Here is a 23,196-nt window from a genome sequence, read left to right as displayed (position 1 = left end):
GTACTGGCACCTGAACATACTTATGGAGTGAAAAAATATCGTTAACCGGGGGTCCACTGTACTCGTATAAATATTTTTATTATTAATTTATTTTTTAACACTGGCAGTCTCCCACCGAGGCAGAATGACCCAAAAAAGAAACATTTTTACCATCATTCACACCATCACTGTCAAAATAGTAACTACTCTTAGCCTCAGCTTTATCACAGAGTTGCCTGACCCTGCCACATGGAGGCCAGTGGTTATTATTATTATTAATTAATAATCAGTATCAGTACTTTTTATTGCAGTATCATTCTTCCAGTTTCAGCAAAGGCACCAGGTTTTTTACAAAAGTATGTTCATACTTTAAATCGGTAGGAGAAGGAAGACGGGGTAGGGGTCGTCCTCGAAAAGGTTGGAAGGGGTAAGGGAGGTTTTATGGGCGAGGGGCTTGGACTTCCAGCAGGCGTGCATGAGCGTGTTCGATAGGAGTGAATGGAGACGAATGGTATTTGGGACTTGATGATCTGTTGGAGTGTGAGCAGGGTAATATTTAGTGAAGGGATTCAGGGAAACCGGTTATTTTTATATAGCCGGACTTGAGTCCTGGAAATGAGAAGTACAATGCCTGCACTCTAAAGGAGGGGTTTTGGGATATTAGCAGTTTGGAGGGATATGTTGTGTATCTTTATACGTATATGCTAAACTGTTGTGTTCTGAGCACCTCTGCAAAAACAGTGATTATGTGTGAGTGAGGTGAAAGTGTTGAATGATGATGAAAGTATTTTCTTTTTGGGGATTTTCTTTCTTTTTTGGGTCACCCTGCCTCGGTGGGAGACGGCCGACTTGTTGAAAAAAAAAAAAAAAAAATGTTCATACTTACCTGCAACTTTTTTACAGCTAAACTGTTTACGTGTACTTAAAATTTCATCTAATAAGTAATGAAACAAATTTTTTCACACATTCATATATTTAAACAATTATTGTATAAACATACATTCTAAATTAGTAAAAATTATAATATCTGTCAATTTAAAATAGACCATGTATACTCATTCACCAGTTTCCAATAATTCATTACAATTTGTAATTTTAAGCATGGGTATTTTCACATATAACAACAGCTAAAATACATTTAGATGTCTCAGAAATATTATAAATAAAATGTTTTGCTGAGAAATTATCAAATGACTACAAGTGTTTTCTAAAAACTCATTAATATATCAACAGTACCTTAGGCATCAAGGCACCTTAATAAGAGGAGCATCCTCTTGAGGAGGAGTCTCTGGCTTTTTACAATTATTATGCTCATAGGGAAGCACTAAACCCATAAGGATCATATAGTGCCTTGCTTCTTACAAGCAAGTGCTTTATTAGGGACACTAAGGCCACTAATGAACTATCTGTCACGGTTAATTGCCTCTCCAATTTGACATAAAGACATTTGTACATAACCTTGTATAGATAAATATTTTTCTATCCACTACTCTGTGTATACACCTTTTCTTTGTTAGCTATATTCTCTTCACCATCCAAAACCTTCCCAGTTTTGTTTGTATTTTCGTTTTCTCTTTCTACACCATTTTCCACATTTACTAAAACATTGTCAGTTCCATTCTCGTATAGTAGTTTGATTTTTTTGGACTCGTCTTCTGCTGGCTTGTTGACGGGAACTACTCTATACTGGTCCAGGTCTCCTTCATCCTCATCCTCAGCATCATCATCACTACCTCGGTCATGATTTTCCATATCCCGGTACTTTCCCAGTTTCACTGCTGCCTGAAGCCTCGGTGGTGTTGCCTGCAGACAAATAAAAAGCAGACTTAATCCTATGATAAATTAACAGTAAACTCTTGCATAATCAAAATTTTGAAATTAATAAAGAATTTTATAGTACAGCCTCTCCTTACTTAATGACGGAGTTCCGTTCCTAAGACCACGTTGGTAAATGAATTCGTCGGTAAGTGAGGAACATACTACATGTATAATGGTAATTGGTTTGTGTCAACCATCTTTGATATTGTTTAATGTCACCTTTGCACCATTTATAACATTTCTGGTATATTTTTAAATGTTTATACAGTAGTGTATTTTATACTGTAAGAATTGAGGAAATCAGCTCTAATATACATTATTTAAGCATGCACACTGGACAGAGAGCCCATCGTAAGTCCAAGTCGTCGGTAAACGAGTACATCGCTAGGTAAGGAGAAGCTGTACTCCATGAGGAAGTTCAAAAGAATTCTTTCTTTACAAGCCATGCGTATAGTACGAGGTGACTAAATTGCCGGGAACAAGGGGCTAGGCTAGTAACCCCTTTTCCTGTATAAATTACTACATGTACAAAGAAAATTTTTCTTTTTTCTTTGAAGTTACCCTGCCTCGGTGGGAGACGGCCGGTGAATTAAAAAATAAAATAAAAAATAAGTAGAGAACCAAGTACTATCATCTGCATTATGTATAATAATTCAAATAATTATTTATTAACACACTGAAACTATAATACAGTGGTACCTCAGGATACAAACCTAATTTGTTCCAGAAGGCTGTTCAAGTGCCGATGTCGAACGAATTTGTTCCCATAAGGAATAATGTAAATCAGATTAATTCATTTCAGACCCTAAAAAATACGTTACAAAAGCACTTACATAAATACACTTACATAATTGTTCGAATTTTGAGCTGTTTGTATCCCAAGGTACCACTGTAACTACAAAAAACAAGTTAAATTATAAACTTTCCTTTTGGTATAAACCTTGGTAATAAATACCGACAAGTTGGTTTAGAAAGACATGTAAGCAAACATTATGACATATTTATTAGAAAACATTTCGGTCCTGGAACCTTGATCACTTCTAACATATGTTTTCTAATAAATATGTCATAGTGTTTGCTTACGTGTCTTTCTAAACCAAACTTTCCTTTTAAACAGAGAACTTACATTTGAGTTATCTAAGTGATCATTTCCTGATGAGGCTTCAGATATATTGAACTTATGAAGGGGTAGAGTTGCCAACCACTTGAGCATTGGCTTCTCCTTAATTTCCGTATTTACTATTGAAGAATCAATGTACTTTTTGCGGAATTCCTGGATCTTCTGTGCTGCCTCCTCCCAGTTCAGCGGCTGTGAAAATGACAATACTGTAATTAAATTTACTTTATTAGCAGTGCACCCATAAGCTTCATTTCAAACTACTATTACACACAGATCATTAAAATAGTCATCACCAGTTCTTTTACTCAAGAAATTTGCTTCAAGCTTGTCTCTGACTGGCAGTGAAGTGCTGACATCTATCACCCTTGAGGTTGGTGGGTTAATTACCACACAATATTAACCTACTCATTATCTTACATTGTACCAGGTTTTGATAACTCAAGAATTATCAAAACCAGGTACAAGTCGGACTAAAACGTCGTCGTAAGCTCCTCTCTTCTATGTGCGGGTTATTTGTGTATCATTCCAGTCACGGTATTGTGCCTTTTTTGTTATTTAAAACCAGGTACAGGCTCGCCCCGCTTATACAGCAAGTTCGGTTTCAGGCTACCGCTAAAAAAATACTCCTTATTATCTAAAATAGCTGCAAAATTATCCTCGTGAACAGCAGACAACCATAATAGATTTTTCTATTTTAGATAATATCTTTCAAAATAAAATAACCATCTGCAACAACAAGTAAGAGGGAGGTGAAAGTGTATAAACTAAGGGAGGAGGAAGTTCGGGCGAGATATAAGCGACTATTGGCAGAAAGGTGGGATAGTGCAAAGATGAGTAATGGGGGGGTTGAAGAGGGTTGGAATAGTTTTAAAAATGCAGTATTAGAATGTGGGGCAGAAGTTTGTGGTTATAGGAGGGTGGGTGCAGGAGGAAAGAGGAGTGATTGGTGGAATGATGAAGTAAAGGGTGTGATAAAAGAGAAAAAGGTAGCTTATGAGAGGTTTTTACAAAGCAGAAGTGTTATAAGAAGAGCAGAATATATGGAGAGTAAAAGAAAGGTAAAGAGAGTGGTGAGAGAGTGCAAAAGGAGAGCAGATGATAGAGTGGGAGACGCACTGTCAAGAAATTTTAATGAAAATAAGAAAAAATTTTGGAGTGAGTTAAACAAGTTAAGAAAGCCAAGGGAAAATATGGATTTGTCAGTTAAAAACAGAGTAGGGGAGTTAGTAGATGGGGAGATGGAGGTATTAGGTAGATGGCGAGAATATTTTGAGGAACTTTTAAATGTTAAGGAAGAAACAGAGGCAGTAATTTCATGCACTGGTCAGGGAGGTATACCATCTTTTAGGAGTGAAGAAGAGCAGAATGTAAGTGTGGGGGAGGTACGTGAGGCATTACGTAAAATGAAAGGGGGTAAAGCAGCTGGTACTGATGGGATCATGACAGAAATGTTAAAAGCAGGGGGGGATATAGTGTTGGAGTGGTTGGTACTTTTGTTCAATAAATGTATGAAAGAGGGGAAGGTACCTAGGGATTGGCGGAGAGCATGTATAGTCCCTTTATATAAAGGGAAAGGGGACAAAAGAGACTGTAAAAATTATAGAGGAATAAGCTTACTGAGTATACCAGGAAAAGTGTACGGTAGGGTTATAATTGAAAGAATTAGAGGTAAGACAGAATGTAGGATTGCGGATGAGCAAGGAGGTTTCAGAGTGGGTAGGGGATGTGTAGATCAAGTGTTTACATTGAAGCATATATGTGAACAGTATTTAGATAAAGGTAGGGAAGTTTTTATTGCATTTATGGATTTAGAAAAGGCATATGATAGAGTGGATAGAGGAGCAATGCGGCAGATGTTGTAAGTATATGGAATAGGTGGTAAGTTATTAAATGCTGTAAAGAGTTTTTATGAGGATAGTGAGGCTCAGGTTAGGGTGTGTAGAAGAGAGGGAGACTACTTCCTGGTAAAAGTAGGTCTTAGACAGGGATGTGTAATGTCACCATGGTTGTTTAATATATTTAAAGATGGGGTTGTAAAGGAAGTAAATGCTAGGGTGTTCGGGAGAGGGGTGGGATTAAATTTGGGGGAATCAAATTCAAAATGGGAATTGACAGTTACTTTTTGCTGATGATACTGTGCTTATGGGAGATTCTAAAGAAAAATTGCAAAGGTTAGTGGATGAGTTTGGGAATGTGTGTAAAGGTAGAAAGTTGAAAGTGAACATAGAAAAGAGTAAGGTGATGAGGGTGTCAAATGATTTAGATAAAGAAAAATTGGATATCAAATTGGGGAGGAGTAGTATGGAAGAAGTGAATGTTTTCAGATACTTGGGAGTTGATGTGTCGGCAGATGGATTTATGAAGGATGAGGTTAATCATAGAATTGATGAGGGAAAAAAGGCGAGTGGTGCGTTGAGGTATATGTGGAGTAAAAAAAAAATGTTATCTATGGAGGCAAAGAAGGGAATGTATGAAAGTATAGTAGTACCAACACTCTTATATGGTTGTGAAGCTTGGGTGGTAAATGCAGCAGCGAGGAGACGGTTGGAGGCAGTGGAGATGTCCTGTCTAAGGGCAATGTGTGGTGTAAATATTATGCAGAAAATTCGGAGTGTGGAAATTAGGAGAAGGTGTGGAGTTAATAAAAGTATTAGTCAGAGGGCAGAAGAGGGGTTGTTGAGGTGGTTTGGTCATTTAGAAAGAATGGATCAAAGTAGAATGACATGGAAAGCATATAAATCTATAGGGGAAGGAAGGCGGGGTAGGGGTCGTCCTCGAAAGGGTTGGAGAGAGGGGGTAAAGGAGGTTTTGTGGGCAAGGGGCTTGGACTTCCAGCAAGCGTGCGTGAGCGTGTTAGATAGGAGTGAATGGAGACGAATGGTACTTGGGACCTGACGATCTGTTGGAGTGTGAGCAGGGAAATATTTAGTGAAGGGATTCAGGGAAACCGGTTACTATTTTCATATAGTCGGACTTGAGTCCTGGAAATGGGAAGTACAATGCCTGCACTTTAAAGGAGGGGTTTTGGGATATTGGCAGTTTGGAGGGATATGTTGTGTATCTTTATATGTGTATGCTTCTAAACTGTTGTATTCTGAGCACCTCTGCAAAAACAGTGATAATGTGCGAGTGTGGTGAAAGTGTTGAATGATGATGAAAGTATTTTCTTTTTGGGGATTTTCTTTCTTTTTTGGGTCACCCTGCCTCGGTGGGAGACGGCCGACTTGTTGAAAAAAAAAAAAATTATTATTATTATTATTATTATTATTATTATTATTATTACTATTATTATTATTACTATTATTTCAACAAACCAGCTGTATCCCAGTGAAGCAGGGTGGCCCAAAAAGAAAAACAAAATTTCTCTTTTTAACTCTAGCAATGTATACAGGAGAAGGGATTACTAGCCCCTAGCTCCTGGCATGTTAGTCACCTCTTACGACACTCATGGATCATGGAGGAAGAATTCTGTTCCACTTCCTCATGGAGATAGGAGGAAATAAACAAGAACTACTAAGAAAAAGGAAGAAAACCCAGAGGAGTGTGTACATATGCTTGTACATGCATGTGTAGTGTGATCTAAATGTAAGTAGAAGTAGCATGTTTATGAGACAGAAAAAAGACACCAGCAATCCTACCATTGTGTAAAACAATTACAGGCTTCCGTTTTACACTCACTTGACAGGACGGTAGTACCTCCCTGGGCAGTTGCTATCAACCTGCTACCTATAATTATTATTATTTTTTTTTTTAACAAGTCAGCCATCTCCCACCAAGGCAGGGTGACCCAAAAAGAAAGAAAATCCCCAAAAAGAAAATACTTTCATAATCATTCAACACTTTCACCTCCCTCACACATAATCACTGTTTTTGCAGAGGTGCCCAGAACACAACAGTTTAGAAGCATATACATATAAAGATACACAACATATCCCTCATCAACATCATCATATCCCTCCAAACTGCCAATGTTATTATTATTATTATTATTACATTAATGGAGAAGTGCTAAACCTAAAGGGGTATACAGCACCAGAGGAATGGAAGATCAGCTGGTTTGATCCAAGAGAGATACGTAGTTCCAATTCCTTGAATCAAGACAATCTTCCCTCCTTATTGGACATTTATTATATAAAGTATACGTATAGGCAAATAAAATTACGTACAAATATAACAAACCTCATGGATGCCATCAGTTCCATATCTCTTGTTGTATTTGTCGTAGTGTGGTTCCTCCAGAACTAAGCCTAGCCCTGGAGCAATAGGTACATCCACACGGTCCTTGCCCCAAGCTCTGGTGATGATATCCACCGAAGACAACCCTTGACTGATGGCCATTGTCAACCCAATCATTTTGCGAATCTGGTGCAACATGAAACTTTGACCTGTGAAGGAATACAGCATATGAATTAGGGAGCTCAAGCATCCAGAATACCAGTTTACCGTAAAAAAAAAATTAAGTGGCTCAACCCTGCTTTGAATAACATTACCACATACAGTAATTTTTGTTGTAGAAGATGGCATTTTAGACAATAAATTTTGTGGAAAGTGGAAAGAAAAAGAATTCTTTCCCTGTAAGCCATGTGTGTCATAAGAGGCAACTACAATGCCAGGAGTAAGGGGCTTGTAACCCCTTCTCCATTATAAATTACTAAGTTTGAAAAGAAAACTTTCGTTTTTCTTTTTTAGGTCACTGCTTCAGTGAGATATGGCCGGTGTGTTAAGGAAAGGGAAATATTTTCTATGTAATATGACAAAAGGAATACTGCCAACAGTAATGAAGAAGACACTCATGCAAAATTAACATTTATTTGTAATAGATTTTATTCTGGATATTTTTTTATTTTATCCAAGGATAAAGAGGATAAATCACATTCCCTGGATCAAGAGCACCTCACTGGCATCTAGGCACCTCTTTTGTGAGGTTTGCTTTGTGATGAGATTTATCAATACAAATGTGACTTACTGTATTTTATGGCATTGAAGGTGCTATTTTTTTCCCAAAATAAATCTCAAAAATTTATCCAGCATTTTGGAGGCTAAAATATCATTCATCTTTTTTTTTCCAAAATTTAGCCAAATAAGAATTGGGGGCATCCTCAACACTGGAGTGTCTTGTCTGCCATAAAATAGGGTAATAATCTTTACACAGAACGAAACATCGTCACAATAAAAGCTTCTTTGGCACTTTTGTTTTATTATTGTACGAAACAGGAACAGTACCAAAAACACAAATTATCAAGCTCAACATAACATACCTTTAATTTTAATGATGAGCCATTCCAAGCCATCCCGTTCAAATGGCTCTCCACAGTCAATGTCCATGATATAACGGTTAGCACTAGCATCCTGGGCTTTCCTGAAAAGAACAGTATTATTGCTTTTAATCAACAATATTTATTCCCCATACCAAATACAGTGGACCCCCGGTTTACGATCAGCTCCCAATGCGACCAATTATGTAAGTGTATTTATGTAAGTGCGTTTGTATGTGTATGTTTGGGGGTCTGAAATGGACTAATCTAATTCACAATATTCCTTATGGGAACAAATTCGGTCAGTACTGGCACCTGAACATACTTCTGGAATGAAATAATATCGTAAACCGGGGGTCCACTGTACTGTGGTTAACGTAAAACTTCTCAAATCACTATGAATCACTGTGCGGAGACTGACACTTGTTTGTTACTAATGCTAAGTGAACATCCAATCGCCCAACTTCTGGGAGAAAGGCTCATAGCCATTAAAACATTTAAACAACATAAACACAGCAATCAGCATCTGGCACTGGCTTAATCTATGAGAAAAGTGAATCAAGTCTGGCATCTCGTTCTAACATGGGTATGGCAATTGATGTTGGTTTGTAAAACGAAGCAAGAATGTGTGGAGCGACATCTTATTAGTACATGCTAAATGAGGCAGCTATCATTTTCTAATAGTGCCACAGTACTGTTAAATGTGTGTTTATACACATGTGGTATATTTTTATCACTTTTGTGCAGCAACTGCCACTTGCTTGCCATATTAGACAATAGTGTATAGAGTCTGGGCTATCACGTATGTTCAGTAGTTGCAGCTGGCTTGCACTATACAACTAAGTGTTAATTCTGTTACATTATGTGGCAAATGCCATTTCCTTGAACTCTTGACACAAGACACAAATATATGGCAAAGAAAAGAGCAAATTCAAGAAGCAAGAGAAAACTGCCAAGTTGAGAGAAAGGAGTAAGGAAAGAAAAAACACTTGATCCTATAGTACTGTATTTAAATTTTTTTACTTTAGTATCACTTAAAACGAACTTTATAATGAGATATCAAAGATACTCGCAGAGCTCACTTTCGGGCCGTGAAGTTGTGGAAATTGTGAGTGCCTTTATATAAATCCAAAGTTGTTCTAAGTTGCTGCAAGACCTCTGGAGTAATACGGTAGTCCTCGTTCATTATCTGAAAATCAAAATCTGTCAAAATACGCCTGAACTGGAGAGTGATGTCACAGGATCCCACATAGTTAAGCCACTGTGCAAGTGTATGGCTTAAAGCTGGTTAGAGAATACAGACCTTTCTCAAACATACTGGCTACAAGCCAGGAGTACACCTTCAAAAGTCAGACTTGCTAGCCATCATCACTATCCCATTTCCCACTTTAATTGGGAGGGGAGGCATCCCCCTGGAAAGGATGGAAACGTATTATAAGAAAAACAGCTGCACCTGGCTTTCTTACTACCTTCCACAATCAACTGTAGACATTAACAGGATACCCAAAGTGTGCTACAAAGAATTCAGGTACAAGCAAATATTCAGTAATTTATTCCATCTTAAACTCCTTCCATCACTTTTCACTGCCATTTCTTGTGTTGTTTGTGTCAATAACACATTTTCTCACACTCAGTACATTTGCTAACTTTGGTAACATGCAACAAATTAATATAAGGAGGCATCGTCAACTACTGGTGTAGATGTTTATATCTGAAAATATAATATACAGTATTTTACACTGTCCATTTTCCACCAATACATTACCATCACTCACTCTGTAGCTGACTTGCCAGATGTTCATGGATATCACAATTCAAATAACCTTGAATATATCACGTTAAATACATTCTATGCTTTTCTTAGCTTCATAATTCAAGAGAGTTGTAAAAAAAAAATGAAGTTACAACATATGCAGTGGTGCCTCGAACATCGGCTGAAATTCGTTCCAGAAGGCTGTTCAAGTGCCGTTACCGAATGAATTTGTTCCCACAAGGAACAATGTAAATTGGATTAGTCTGTTTCTGACCAAAAAAAATACACTTACAAAAACACTTACAAAAATACACTTGCATAACTGTTTGAGTTGGGAGCCGTTCGAAATTCGAGGTACCACTGTATATTGGTATTGTACATTAATTTTCATTGGAGAGATTTTCACAAAATGTACCAGGCACTAAACTTACTTCCGTCCGGGGAGCAAAGGCAAAGGAAGGACACATGTAAGAATAAGTGCGGGAATCACACCATGACTTGCAGTTGAAGCTCTTAGTCGTGCGACGAACAGCCATCACACGTATCTGGGAGCACAGGTGCTTGTTGATGGCACTCACCATATCTGGTACATCCTCAGCTGGAAAAATTAAAGCATATGTTCATCAACAACATTTTAACCAATCTTTGTGGCTACATTTACCAATTTTTCACTATCCAGCAAAAACTCCCTTTTACATCCTCTTTAGATTTTGACCCATTAGTCATAGTTTTTTTTTTTCTTAAAAACAGCTGAGTGTTAGCTTAAAACCTATTCAAAATACAGTGGACCCCAGACTCACAATGACCTCAACCTACAATAAAACCGACTTACGATGCTTGTCAGCGTAAAAAATTTGACCCCGACCTACGTTGAAAAACTCAACTTACATCATTTGTCCCGAACACGGCCGTCTGGTCCGTTTGGCCTGAGCACCTCACCTGAGCTAGTGTGACATTGTTTACAAGCCAGGGCAGATGGCTGCACGCATACATTTGATAAATTTTGTATTATTCCAGTGTTTTTAGTGCTTGTAACTGCTAAATAAGCCACCATGGGCTTATCGAGAATACCAAGAAACAATTAACCCCAGAGGGTTAGCCACCCAGGATAACCCAAGAAAGTCAGTGTGTCACAGAGGACTGTCTAACATATTTCCATTGGGGTCCTTAATCTTGTCCCCCAGGATACGACCCACACCAGTAGACTAACACCCAAGTGAACAGGAAAAAATGCCTGGAACTAGTGCTCATATTGGTGAATTTAAAGCCAGCAAAGGTTGGTTTGAGAGATTTAAGAATCGTAGTGGCATACATAATGTGATACTGTCTGTTCTGGAAGAAAATGCCAAACAGGACCTACGTTACTCAGGAGGAAAAGGCACTCCCAGGACACAAACAGTGTCTCAGCACTCATCACCACATCTTCAATAAAGGTAAGTGTCATTTATTCTTCATTTAGTACAATAGTACATGCACAATATATATTGTGCATGTATCCTTCTTTTTGTGTGTAGGAAAATGTATATTTCATGTGGTAAAAAAAAAAATTTCATACCTTTGGGTGTCTTGAACGGATTAATTTGATTTCCATTATTTATGGGGAAAATTAATTCAACTTACGATAATTTCGTCTTACGATGTGCTCTCTGGAACGGATTAATATCATAATTCGGGGGTCCACTGTAATGCACTTAATACTTAATACTGAACTTAATACTTATTCAAAATACTGCACATGATCTTTTTATAATGATTTTCCTAATGTTTCTTATAATGATTTTCTATAATAATTTTCACAGATGCATAAAATGCATTTCTGTAATTAAATATCCAATTCTGATGAAGCACCAATGTGCCTAGTTTGAAGCCAATTAAGACACCATTGAAGGAGACTAACAATCAGGGACTAGAAGAATATACTGTTTAATAAATATTAGACAATGCAATTTTTTTCTTATAAATAACAGGAAATATTAGTAAATAAATATAGAAAAAATACTGTACATTCACTAGAAAAAAAGAAGTCTGGAGCTTCATAGATTTGCAGAGACATTATTTATTCTAATGACATTTTGCAAAACATAGAGTTTGATAGTTCGATGATAAGTGGAATGCTGTCAGAAGTAAGACGTGATCAGTAAACTGTATTTCTTTATCATGCTTGTGGAGACCATTTGCTAGTCAAACCTTGCAAATTTTGCCTGCTCGTGAAAAAAAAAAGTCAAAAGTAACTTACCACATTATCCTGAGCTTACTCAGCACTAATGAATTCTTTTTATTTTGCTGCACTAAAACAAGAAGTCCAATATAAACACAAATGCAGTATAATGTGATCCTTTATTGTCAATAAAGGATCACATTATACTGCATTTGTGTTTATATTGCCATTGTGTCGGTATTTTATACCATTTATTTCCAACAAGAAGTCCCCAACCCATGTGGATCACACATCTCAGTACTTACGAAGCTTGAGTGATATCACTTGTCGTGCTGCAGAAACGCCTTTATCTGTGCGAGCTGCTCGCTGGAAGTGGAATATCTGTGGACATGTACAGCCCTCGTCTGTAATTAGGTCGGCACGCAACATGGCCGTTAATAAATCATCTTCAATCGTGCGATAACCTGGGTTTCTGTGGGTACAATATCTGTTATTGTTACAAAGGCAAAAATTAATCATTTCATTAATTAGCAACTTCAAAATAGTGTACAGTATATACCATAAACACACTCCTTGTTGCTTACCCCATGCTGAAAATTCTTATATTTAAATGGCACATGAAGAAATTTTTTAATGGGAATCTTTTTAATTCCTTAGTTTCATAATCACTGGATACAAGCCAATCTAAATAAAATTTCATTTGGAAGCTATTTTTAAAACTTCTTTATATATAAAATATTTCCTGTAAATTTGTTATTTTATTATGAAAAGATAATTTACAAAATACTAGTGAGCATTATCTCTCTCTACTGACTTCACATAAGCCTGCATGAGGCTAACCACTTCACCTTTGCATGCCCAAATAGCCTTTGCCAGAGTAAGAAAGTAGCAAAGCATATTTTCTTCGTTTTCTTCTGGCTGTTTCCCCACCATCAGCCTCGGATGTGCCATCCAAATGAATGCGTTTCACTTGTGCTTCAGTCGACTCAGGTTCTGTCGCTCGTTTCATACTCCCTCCTGGCAAAGGAGAGTCCTTGATAACACTGAAGAAACAACTTAAAAGATAACACAATTACTGAAAGTAAACATGGTAAAACACAGAGACAATAAATAAGAAGGATCCCAGCAGGGTGTAGAAATATATACATATGTATATCAATTAATCTTCTGAGCTTGTCTTCATTTTTTTTTTTTTTATTATCACACTGGCCGATTCCCACCAAGGCAGGGTGGCCCGAAAAAGCCTAATAAATATAAATTTATATGAGCAATTCTGATGTTAAATGGAGCCATAAGTCAGCATTTAAAGTAGGTTACTGTACTTAAAATACCACATAAAAATATATATCTGACACTCAAAATATTTTTGATGTGATTCTTTGTAAACAGAATGACTCTGAAATGTACAAAATAAAATTTTAAATGTACTGAATGATGAAACTCAACAAAAAAGCTGCAAGTTGAGGAACAAGTGAGTGGGCTGAAAAACTAATGAAGCTTGAAGAAGTTCACATACTATGATAATACATATAATACATACATAGATATATACACATATACTATATATATATATTACATACAATTGATACTAGTATAAAGATAAATGGAGCAAAGCTTCTGGACTAACACAACTGATAATGATGGAAAAATGAGGATAGTAAGAACATATGTCAAGAGGGTAGAGATGTGTGTAAATAAGTTTATTTAGGTACAGTTACACATAAGCACACTTGTCATACATAGCAACAATAATAGTAACATATGTGTAAATTACCTACGATAATCCAAAAAAGTCAAAGTGACTGGATGTATTAGGGAAAGCAGAAAATTACAAAAGCCACATCTGTAACATTCAGTGAATTACATAACCACACATACAGTAGGTAATTTCCCCTCATAAAACTGACCATGGGAGATGGCTTCAACATCACCATGACTGTCCTGTGAAGACGCCATTGACGAAAAAGGGAGAAACTGTACGCAGGCTCTAGCAGCAAGCAGGAAATACACTTGACACACCCAGTTTGTTGCAGGACACACAAATTTTAATACCTTGTTGTATCTGAATAATCCTGTAAAGACAAAAATATAATCTATTAGGCAGTAAAATGAGTACAGTAGAGTATATTATTTTTTAAATGCATTGTACTACGTCTTAGTCGTCGTCCTCAGAACTGAAATGCAAACTAATTTAACTTTACAAGTGAATATTTAACTACCAGAAAGTACAGTAATAAGCTTTTTATTTAAACAAATTTAAACTAGCTATATTTGGTGAATGTAACTAAGATTTTTTTAATTAATTTTCTCTTTGTATTAAGGTAGAATGTGAATTACGAATGTAATTTTAACTATTTCAATACCATAATTATCTTTGCATCAACTATCTGCCAAATTACCATTGCATTATATGTGTTCATAATTACACTGTTCTGCGGGTTGTTTGTAATCGTCTTCAGCTCACAAATGGAAGGACCTGGGTTCGATTCCAGTACAAGTGGTAACTGTTATTATTATATTCTTGGGAGGAGAGAGAAAATTTAAGGGATTGTAGGGAGTCTAGTGGTATGAGAGGTAGTCAATCTGATCCATACAAGGGGAAATCTGGTCCAGTTCCTTGGATCAAGAGCCTCTCACTGGCATCAAGGAACCTCCCTCAGAGGAATAATCAATAGTTTAAATTACTAATCAATAAAATAAATACAAATTGTAATATATAAGAACTGCATAAACACGTTAAACGATAAATAAGAAGAAGAAAATAAAGAAAAATTCGATAATCCTTCAAGTGAAAAAGACAGTTTTCTACGAGTAAAAAAAAAAAAAGAAAGTAAAATAAGAGCAAATTCCACCAATAGATCGCCACCAAATGTAAATATAATAAGCAATGTGAGGATTTTTGACCCAAAAAGACCAATAATACCCACAAACTGGTCATATAAAGTCAAGAGAAAGCAGAGGAACCCACCTCTTGCAGCCATGTGTTGGTGTTCTTCTGGTGAATCCGGATAACCAGCTTCCTCAACCATTGATCCGACTCCAACCTTCGGATTCCTTAATATTGTATAAATATATTGAGCAAATATCGCAAACCAAGTGATATAGGATGCAAAATAACCACGGGGGAGGGGGGGGGGGTAAGTTGAATGATAGCTCTAGGGCTTTTGTGTTGGAATCAGTACCTTCCTCTACACCCTCTTCTTTTCTGTTATTTTGCAAGCTCCTGATGATGTGTTGATTGTAATACGAAAGGCCTAGACCTATCATTCTACTCCCCCCGTGGTTGTTTTGCTTATAAATATATACAAAACAATCACAGGGGGTGTTGAATTATAGTTCTAGGCCTTTCGTGCTGCAATCAACACCCTCCTCTTTTTCTGCAATTTTGCAAGCTCCTGATGATGTATTGATTGTAACACGAAAGGCCTAGAGCTATCATTCTACTCCCACCGTGGTTGTTTTGCTTATAAATATATACAAAACAATGGAGTCCTTGTATTTCCATTGGAGCCCTTGTCTTTCCATTGGGGTCCTTGTATTTCCATTGGGGTCCTTGTATTTCCATTGGAGTCCTTGTATTTCCAATGGAGCCCTTGTATTTCCACTGGAGTTCTTTTATTTCCATTGGCGTCATTTTATTTCCATTGGCGTCATTTTATTTCCCCATGAAATATGTTTATTCTGAGGCTATGGGTCCCCATATGCAAGAAGCGGGGGGAGTTGAATGATATCTCTAGGCCTCTCGTGTTGCAATCAACACATCACCAGAAGCTTGCAATTGTTGCAGAAATAAGTAAGAGATCTCAGCAAATTTATTCTGGGGGAACGAAGCTGCTGAGATCTCTTACTCATTTCTGCAACATTGTAAGCTCCTGGTGATGTGTTGATTGCAACACGAGAGGCCTAGAGCTATCATTCAACTCCCCCCGCTTGTTCACGCTTCTTGCATATGGGGACCCATAGCCTCAGAATAAACATTTTTCATGGGGAAATAAAATGACGCCAATGGAAATAAAATGACGCCAATGGAAATAAAAGAACTCCAGTGGAAATACAAGGACTCCAATGGAAATACAAGGACCCCAATGGAAATACAAGGACCCCAATGGAAATACAAGGACCCCAATGGAAATACAAGGACCCCAATGGAAATACAAGGACCCCAATGGAAATACAAGGACCCCAATGGAAATACAAGGACCCCAATGGAAATACAAGGACCCCAATGGAAATACAAGGACCCCAATGGAAATACAAGGACCCCAATGGAAAGACAAGGACTCCAATGGAAATACAAGGACTCCAATGGAAATACAAGGACCCCAATGGAAAGACAAGGGCTCCAATGGAAATACAAGGACTCCAATTGAAATACAAGGACCCCAATAGAAAGACAAGGGCTCCAATGGAAATACAAGGACTCCAATGGAAATACAGGGACCCCAATGGAAATACAAGGACCCCAATGGAAAGACAAGGACCCCAATGGAAAGACAAGGGCTCCAATGGAAATACAAGGACTCCAATGGAAATACAAGGACCCCAATGGAAATACAAGGACCCCAATGGAAATACAAGGACTCCAATGGAAATACAAGGACCTCAATAGAAATACAAGGACCCCAATGGAAATATAAGGACCCTAATGGAAATACAATGTCCCATTGGAAATACATTGACTAAATAAGTTTATTTGGGCACAAGTTCACATATGTACAATTATCGTACAGTGAAAATTACACAGCATGACCTAAAAAATACAAAGTGATTTATTTCTATTGGAAATACAAGGACCCCAATGGAAATAAGTCACTTTGTCAGACTTTTTTTTTGGGTTATCCTGGGTAATTTACACTATGTATGATAACTGTACCTGTGCCTAAACAAAGCTTACTTGCTTACTTAACTTACTTTACTCACTAACTTTTCTTACTGCTTCACTTTTAGATTTAGATTTTGCCACCTAAGTTTATTGGGCACCCCATATTGGGCACCCTATATTGGGCACCCCATATTGGGCACCCCATATTGGGCACCCCATATTAGGCACCCCATATTGGGTACCCCATATTGGGCACCCCATACCCATCCTATGTATGTTAATTGTACAAAAACATATGGGTACACAAAAGGCCCAGGAACTAGACTCCAAAAGAGTTAACAGGTGTACATATGGATTTGTATCTATATATCTATACTTCACTTATCTGTTACAAGCAAATTTAGGAAATTTGCTTAGTATATCTGGTATCTTATTTTCATTAATAAGATATCTTGACATGTCACATAGGTTATTATACTGTCTGTCTCTGTATTCCTCAATAAGTGGACAATTAAGCACATAGTGTTCAAGACAGTGACCAGATGCCTGAGCACATAATTTGCATTTAGTTTGATCATCTCACTTACTTTACTTAATAAGTAAGTAAGTAAGTAAGTTTATTCAGGTATGCACAAATGCAGTTACATAGAATTATCATACATAGCAGCTCACTTTACTTACTTTACTCACTTACTTTGTTTACTTTACTCACTTTACTTACCTACTTTACTCACTTACTTTATTACTTTACTCACTTACTTTACTTACTTACTTTATTCACTTACTTTACTTACCTACTTTACTTACCTACTTTATTCACTTTACTTACCTACTTTACTCACTTACTCTACTCGCTTACTTTACTTACCTACTTTATTCACTTTACAGGCCGGTGGCCTGGTGGCTAAAGCTCCCGCTTCACACACGGAAGGTCCGGGTTCGATTCCCGGCGGGTGGAAACATTTCGACACGTTTCCTTACACCTGTTGTCCTGTTCACCTAGCAGCAAATAGGTACCTGGGTGTTAGTCGACTGGTGTGGGTCGCATCCTGGGGGACAAGATTAAGGACCCCAATGGAAATAAGTTAGACAGTCATCAATGACGCACTGACTTTCTTGGGTTATCCTGGGTGGCTGACCCTCCGGGGTTAAAAATCCGAACGAAATCTTATCTTACTTTATTCACTTTACTTACCTACTTTACTCACTTACCTACTTTACTCACTTACTTTACTTACCTACTTTACTCACTTTACTTACCTACTTTACTCACTTTGCTTACCTACTTTACTCACTTTACTTACCTACTTTACTCACTTTACTTACCTACTTTACTCACTTTGTTTACCTACTTTACTCACTTTGCTTACCTACTTTACTCACTTTACTTACCTACTTTACTCACTTTGCTTACCTACTTTACTTACCTACTTTACTCACTTTACTTACCTACTTTACTCACTTTGCTTACCTACTTTACTCACTTTAATTACCTACTTTACTCACTTTGCTTACCTACTTTACTCACTTTAATTACCTACTTTACTCACTTTGCTTACCTACTTTACTCACTTTACTTACCTACTTTACTTACCTACTTTACTCACTTTAATTACCTACTTTACTCACTTTGCTTACCTACTTTACTCACTTTACTTACCTACTTTACTCACTTTACTTACCTACTTTACTCATTTTAATTACGTACTTTACTCACTTTACTTACCTACTTTACTCACCATAGGATCTAATCTCGCCAATAAAATCCCACATACCAATGCCCATGCCGGGGACTACCTAGATGGGAATTTCCCAAATTCCTTCTATCTTGCACCAACTAAGCCCACGGAAGTCACCGAGATTATAAAGTCACTTAAAAATAACTCAGGGAATCTGTCTCATGTCCCACCATTACTGTACAAGCGAGCGGCCCATGTCCTTTCGCATGCTAGGTTAGGTTAGGTAAGGTTCGTCAGGAAACATGACAAATGTTTCCTGACGCGGGTCTTAGTCAGATGATGACCCGCCTTTGGAGCTTTTGGTCATCTGACCGAGGCCTTCCGCTGGCTTACCGGTCCACCCCTTTAAAAATTATGGTCATTTATAACCATTGTCTGTTTTTTTTTTTCGCATGCTATTTCATTACTTTTTAACAAGTCACTAGAAACTAGCACCTTCCCGAAACTACTCAAGATGGCAAGGGCTACACCAATACATAAAGGTGGTGACCCTACAGACTTAAACAACTATAGGCCAATATCAAACTTACCATTGCTATCCAAAATCTGAGAAACTCGTGCACAGGAGACTATATTCATTTATAACGTCACAAAACATACTTAACCCCTGCCAATTTGAATTCAGGAAAAATAAAAGCACTAATGATGCAATCATAAAAATGCTAGATCTGCTTTACACAGCATTGGAAAATAAGGAATATCCACTAGGAATTTTTATTGACCTAAGAAAAGCTTTTGACACAGTAGACCACGACATCCTACTCCACAAACTTGATCATTACGGTATAAGAGGCCATGCGCTTGCTTATTTCAAATCTTACCTTACTAATAGGTATCAGTATGTCACCATTAAAGACACAGCATCAACAACACGGCCACTTGATACTGGAGTTCCGCAGGGAAGTGTCCTTGGTCCCCTGCTCTTCCTCATATACATCAATGATCTTCCAAACGTATCCCAACACCTGAAACCCATTCTCTTTGCTGACGACACGACTTATGTCATCTCTCACCCTAATCTTGCCACCCTCAACACCATTGTTAATGAGGAGCTGATCAAAATATCGACTTGGATGACAGCCAATAAACTTACGCTTAACACTGACAAAACCTACTATATTATGTTTGGTAGCAGAGCAGGAGATGCGCAAATTAACATTAAGATCGACAACACTCTAATTACCAGACATAATGAGGGCAAATTCCTAGGCCTATACCTTGACAACAACCTGAATTTCAGCACCCATATCCAACACATAACCAAAAAAGTATCCAAAACGGTTGGGATCCTCTCCAAGATACGATACGACGTGCCGCAAAATGCCCTTCTCACACTATACCACTCACTCATTTATCCATACCTCACCTATGCTATTTGTGCTTGGGGATCAACTGCAGCAACACACCTAAAGCCAATAATAACCCAACAAAAAGCTGCAGTAAGAATAATCACTAAATCCCATCCCTGGCAACACACCCCCCCACTCTTCATAGATCTAAACTTACTCCCAGTTCAGTACATCCACACTTACTACTGTGCAATCTACATCTACAGGACCTTAAACTCAGCCTTGACCTAAAATGCTTTCTTGACAGTTGTGACAGAACCCACAGGCATAACACCAGACACAAACATCTCTACGACATTCCCCGTGTCCGACTAAACCTTTACAAAAATTCAATGTATGTCAAAGGCCTTAAAATCTGGAACACCCTACCTGAGAACTCTAGAACTGCAGACACATTCATCACCTTCAAAACTACCATTAGAAAACATCTTATCTCCCTGATACACCCCATCAACTAACTACACGAATACCACCTGGTGGTTCACACTTACACTCACTCACCCATTTGACCATAAACAGAAATATTAACCTCAATCTTAAAATAATGAATCCTGTAATACTCCAATACTGAAACTATGTACTGTGCCAAAACAAAAGCATTCACATTGCTAAACTCACAAACTAGTATTTAGACACTTAGCCATAATACCAACTTACCTCATAATTTGTAATATTTTAAAATTAAGAATTAAACTAAGTCTGCCCGAAATGCCTAGCCATGCTAGGTGTTCTAGTGGTACACTCTGTAATCATTATTTTACTACATGTAAACCACACAATAACCAAATTCTGTAAACTCAGCATTGTAATCCTTATAGAGAATAAACTTTGAATTGAACTGAATTGAATTACTTACCTACTTTACTCCACTTACAATTTTAGAGTGGTTACCCCTGTAAATAACAAAGTTGTGAGAGTAGTGTTGGTGGCGCCACGGTCGCCAGTGTGGTAACTCACATTATCTCACTCTCTCTCCTTGACTCTACCTTCTGGTCTTGTGTATTGGTGCCCACGAGGGTTGTGTGGGAACGCTCTAGTGCTGGTAAATAAAGATGGGAAGGAAGGCAGACTACCAGAAGGCTAAGAGAGGACCGGGAAGGAAGGCCAGGAAGCAGCCAGTGCCAGTCTTCAATAATGGTGAGTTAATAAGGTCTTTACTGGAAATAAGGGAACTTTGACCTTTTTTGGGGGGTATCCTGGGTAGTTTACACATATGGTTGCTGGTGAGGGGCTCTTGATTCAGGGAATTGGATCTGTGCTCCAGTTCCTTGAATTAAGCCTGAATACCTTCCACATCCCTCCACAGGCGCTGTATAATCCTACGGGTTTAGCGCTTCCCCTTGATTATAATAATAATAATACACATATGGTGATATGTATGATAATTTTTGTAACTATTTGCATGCCTGTACCTGATTATACTTATTAACAATGGAAATTAGGTCACTTTGACCTTTTTTCAGGGGGTTATCCTTGACCTTATTTCTGGGAGTTATCCTGGGTAATTTACACATATGCTGATTATTTTTTATTATTATCACACTGGCCGATTCCCACCAAGGCAGGGTGGCCCGAAAAAGAAAAACTTTCACCATCATTCACTCCATCACTGTCTTGCCAGAAGGGTGCTTTACACTACAGTTTTTAAACTGCAACATTAACACCCCTACTTCAGAGTGCAGGCACTGTACTTCCCATCTCCAGGACTCAAGTCCGGCCTGCCGGTTTCTCTGAACCCCTTCATAAATGTTACTTTGCTCACACTCCGACAGCACGTCAAGTATTAAAAACCATTTGTCTCCATTCACTCCTATCAAACACGCTCACGCATGCCTGCTGGAAGTCCAAGCCCCTCGCACACAAAACCTCCTTTACCCCCTCCCTCCAACCCTTCCTAGGCGGACCCCTACCCCGCCTTCCTTCCACTACAGACTGATACACTCTTGAAGTTATTCTGTTTCGCTCCATTCTCTCTACATGTCCGAACCACCTCAACAACCCTTCCTCAGCCCTCTGGACAACAGTTTTGGTAATCCCGCACCTCCTCCTAACTTCCAAACTACGAATTCTCTGCATTATATTCACACCACACATTGCCCTCAGACATGACATCTCCACTGCCTCCAGCCTTCTCCTTGCTGCAACATTCATCACCCATGCTTCACACCCATATAAGAGCGTTGGTAAAACTATACTCTCATACATTCCCCTCTTTGCCTCCAAGGACAAAGTTCTCTGTCTCCACAGACTCCTAAGTGCACCACTCACTCTTTTTCCCTCATCAATTCTATGATTCACCTCATCTTTCATAGACCCATCCGCTGACACGTCCACTCCCAAATATCTGAATACGTTCACCTCCTCCATACTCTCTCCCTCCAATCTGATATTCAATCTTTCATCACCTAATCTTTTTGTTATCCTCATAACCTTACTCTTTCCTGTATTCACCTTTAATTTTCTTCTTTTGCACACCCTACCAAATTCATCCACCAATCTCTGCAGCTTCTCTTCAGAATCTCCCAAGAGCACAGTGTCATCAGCAAAGAGCAGCTGTGACAACTCCCACCCTGTGTGTGATTCTTTATCTTTTAACTCCACGCCTCTTGCCAAGACCCTCGCATTTACTTCTCTTACAACCCCATCTATAAATATATTAAACAACCACGGTGACATCACACATCCTTGTCTAAGGCCTACTTTTACTGGGAAAAAATTTCCCTCTTTTCTACATACTCTAACTTGAGCCTCACTATCCTCGTAAAAACTCTTCACTGCTTTCAGTAACCTACCTCCTACACCATACACTTGCAACATCTGCCACATTGCCCCCCTATCCACCCTGTCATACGCCTTTTCCAAATCCATAAATGCCACAAAGACCTCTTTAGCCTTATCTAAATACTGTTCACTTATATGTTTCACTGTAAACACCTGGTCCACACACCCCCTACCTTTCCTAAAGCCTCCTTGTTCATCTGCTATCCTATTCTCCGTCTTACTCTTAATTCTTTCAATTATAACTCTACCATACACTTTACCAGGTACACTCAACAGACTTATCCCCCTATAATTTTTGCACTCTCTTTTATCCCCTTTGCCTTTATACAAAGGAACTATGCATGCTCTCTGCCAATCCCTAGGTACCTTACCCTCTTCCATACATTTATTAAATAATTGCACCAACCACTCCAAAACTATAT

The 23,196-nt window shown here is 38.1% G+C and overlaps 2 protein-coding genes across 3 annotated transcripts in view; one reads left to right on the top strand and one right to left on the bottom strand.

The window, feature by feature from the left end:
* Positions 1–1,031: 1,031 nt before the first annotated feature.
* LOC128702418 (pseudouridylate synthase 1 homolog) lies at positions 1,032–15,202 on the bottom strand. Of its 2 annotated transcripts, none has more exons than XM_070102091.1 (10): positions 15,052–15,202; positions 13,991–14,155; positions 12,932–13,100; positions 12,389–12,555; positions 10,357–10,523; positions 9,255–9,361; positions 8,176–8,276; positions 7,097–7,302; positions 2,924–3,106; positions 1,032–1,782 (listed from the first exon to the last, which is right to left on the bottom strand). In XM_070102091.1, exons 1-10 carry the CDS (start codon positions 15,110–15,112, stop codon positions 1,459–1,461), a joined length of 1,650 nt encoding a protein of 549 aa, XP_069958192.1. In that variant the 5' UTR covers positions 15,113–15,202; the 3' UTR covers positions 1,032–1,458. The 2 variants fall into 2 exon arrangements, with proteins under 2 accessions (XP_069958192.1, XP_069958193.1); XM_070102092.1 differs by lacking the exon at positions 15,052–15,202 and adding an exon at positions 14,483–14,503 and having other exon boundaries at positions 1,312–1,782.
* A 5,704-nt stretch (positions 15,203–20,906) lies between these two features.
* The window catches only part of LOC128702304 (28S rRNA (cytosine(4447)-C(5))-methyltransferase), a 30,514-nt gene continuing 28,224 nt past the window's right edge, over positions 20,907–23,196 (top strand). The window contains exon 1 of the mRNA XM_053796487.2: positions 20,907–21,130. Within this exon, the coding sequence (XP_053652462.2) occupies positions 21,046–21,130 (85 nt within the window). The 5' untranslated portion in view covers positions 20,907–21,045. The remainder of the gene's footprint in view (positions 21,131–23,196) is intronic.

This window comes from Cherax quadricarinatus, chromosome 80, assembly GCF_038502225.1.
Source record: "Cherax quadricarinatus isolate ZL_2023a chromosome 80, ASM3850222v1, whole genome shotgun sequence".
In the NCBI taxonomy this organism is placed as follows: domain Eukaryota; kingdom Metazoa; phylum Arthropoda; class Malacostraca; order Decapoda; family Parastacidae; genus Cherax; species Cherax quadricarinatus.
Note: the sequence above shows the minus strand (reverse complement) of the source record. Positions and strands in the feature narration are given on the sequence as shown.

Coding starts and splice junctions, on each gene's coding strand:
- LOC128702418 (XM_070102091.1), bottom strand. CDS start 15,112: ATGGTTGAGGAAGCTGGTTATCCGGATTCACCAGAAGAACACCAACAC. Junction 8,277..9,254: donor CACAACTTCACGGCCCGAAA/GTGAGCTCTGCG, acceptor TGTTCTTTTCAG/GAAAGCCCAGGATGCTAGTG. Junction 3,107..7,096: donor GAACTGATGGCATCCATGAG/GTTTGTTATATT, acceptor TCATTTTCACAG/CCGCTGAACTGGGAGGAGGC.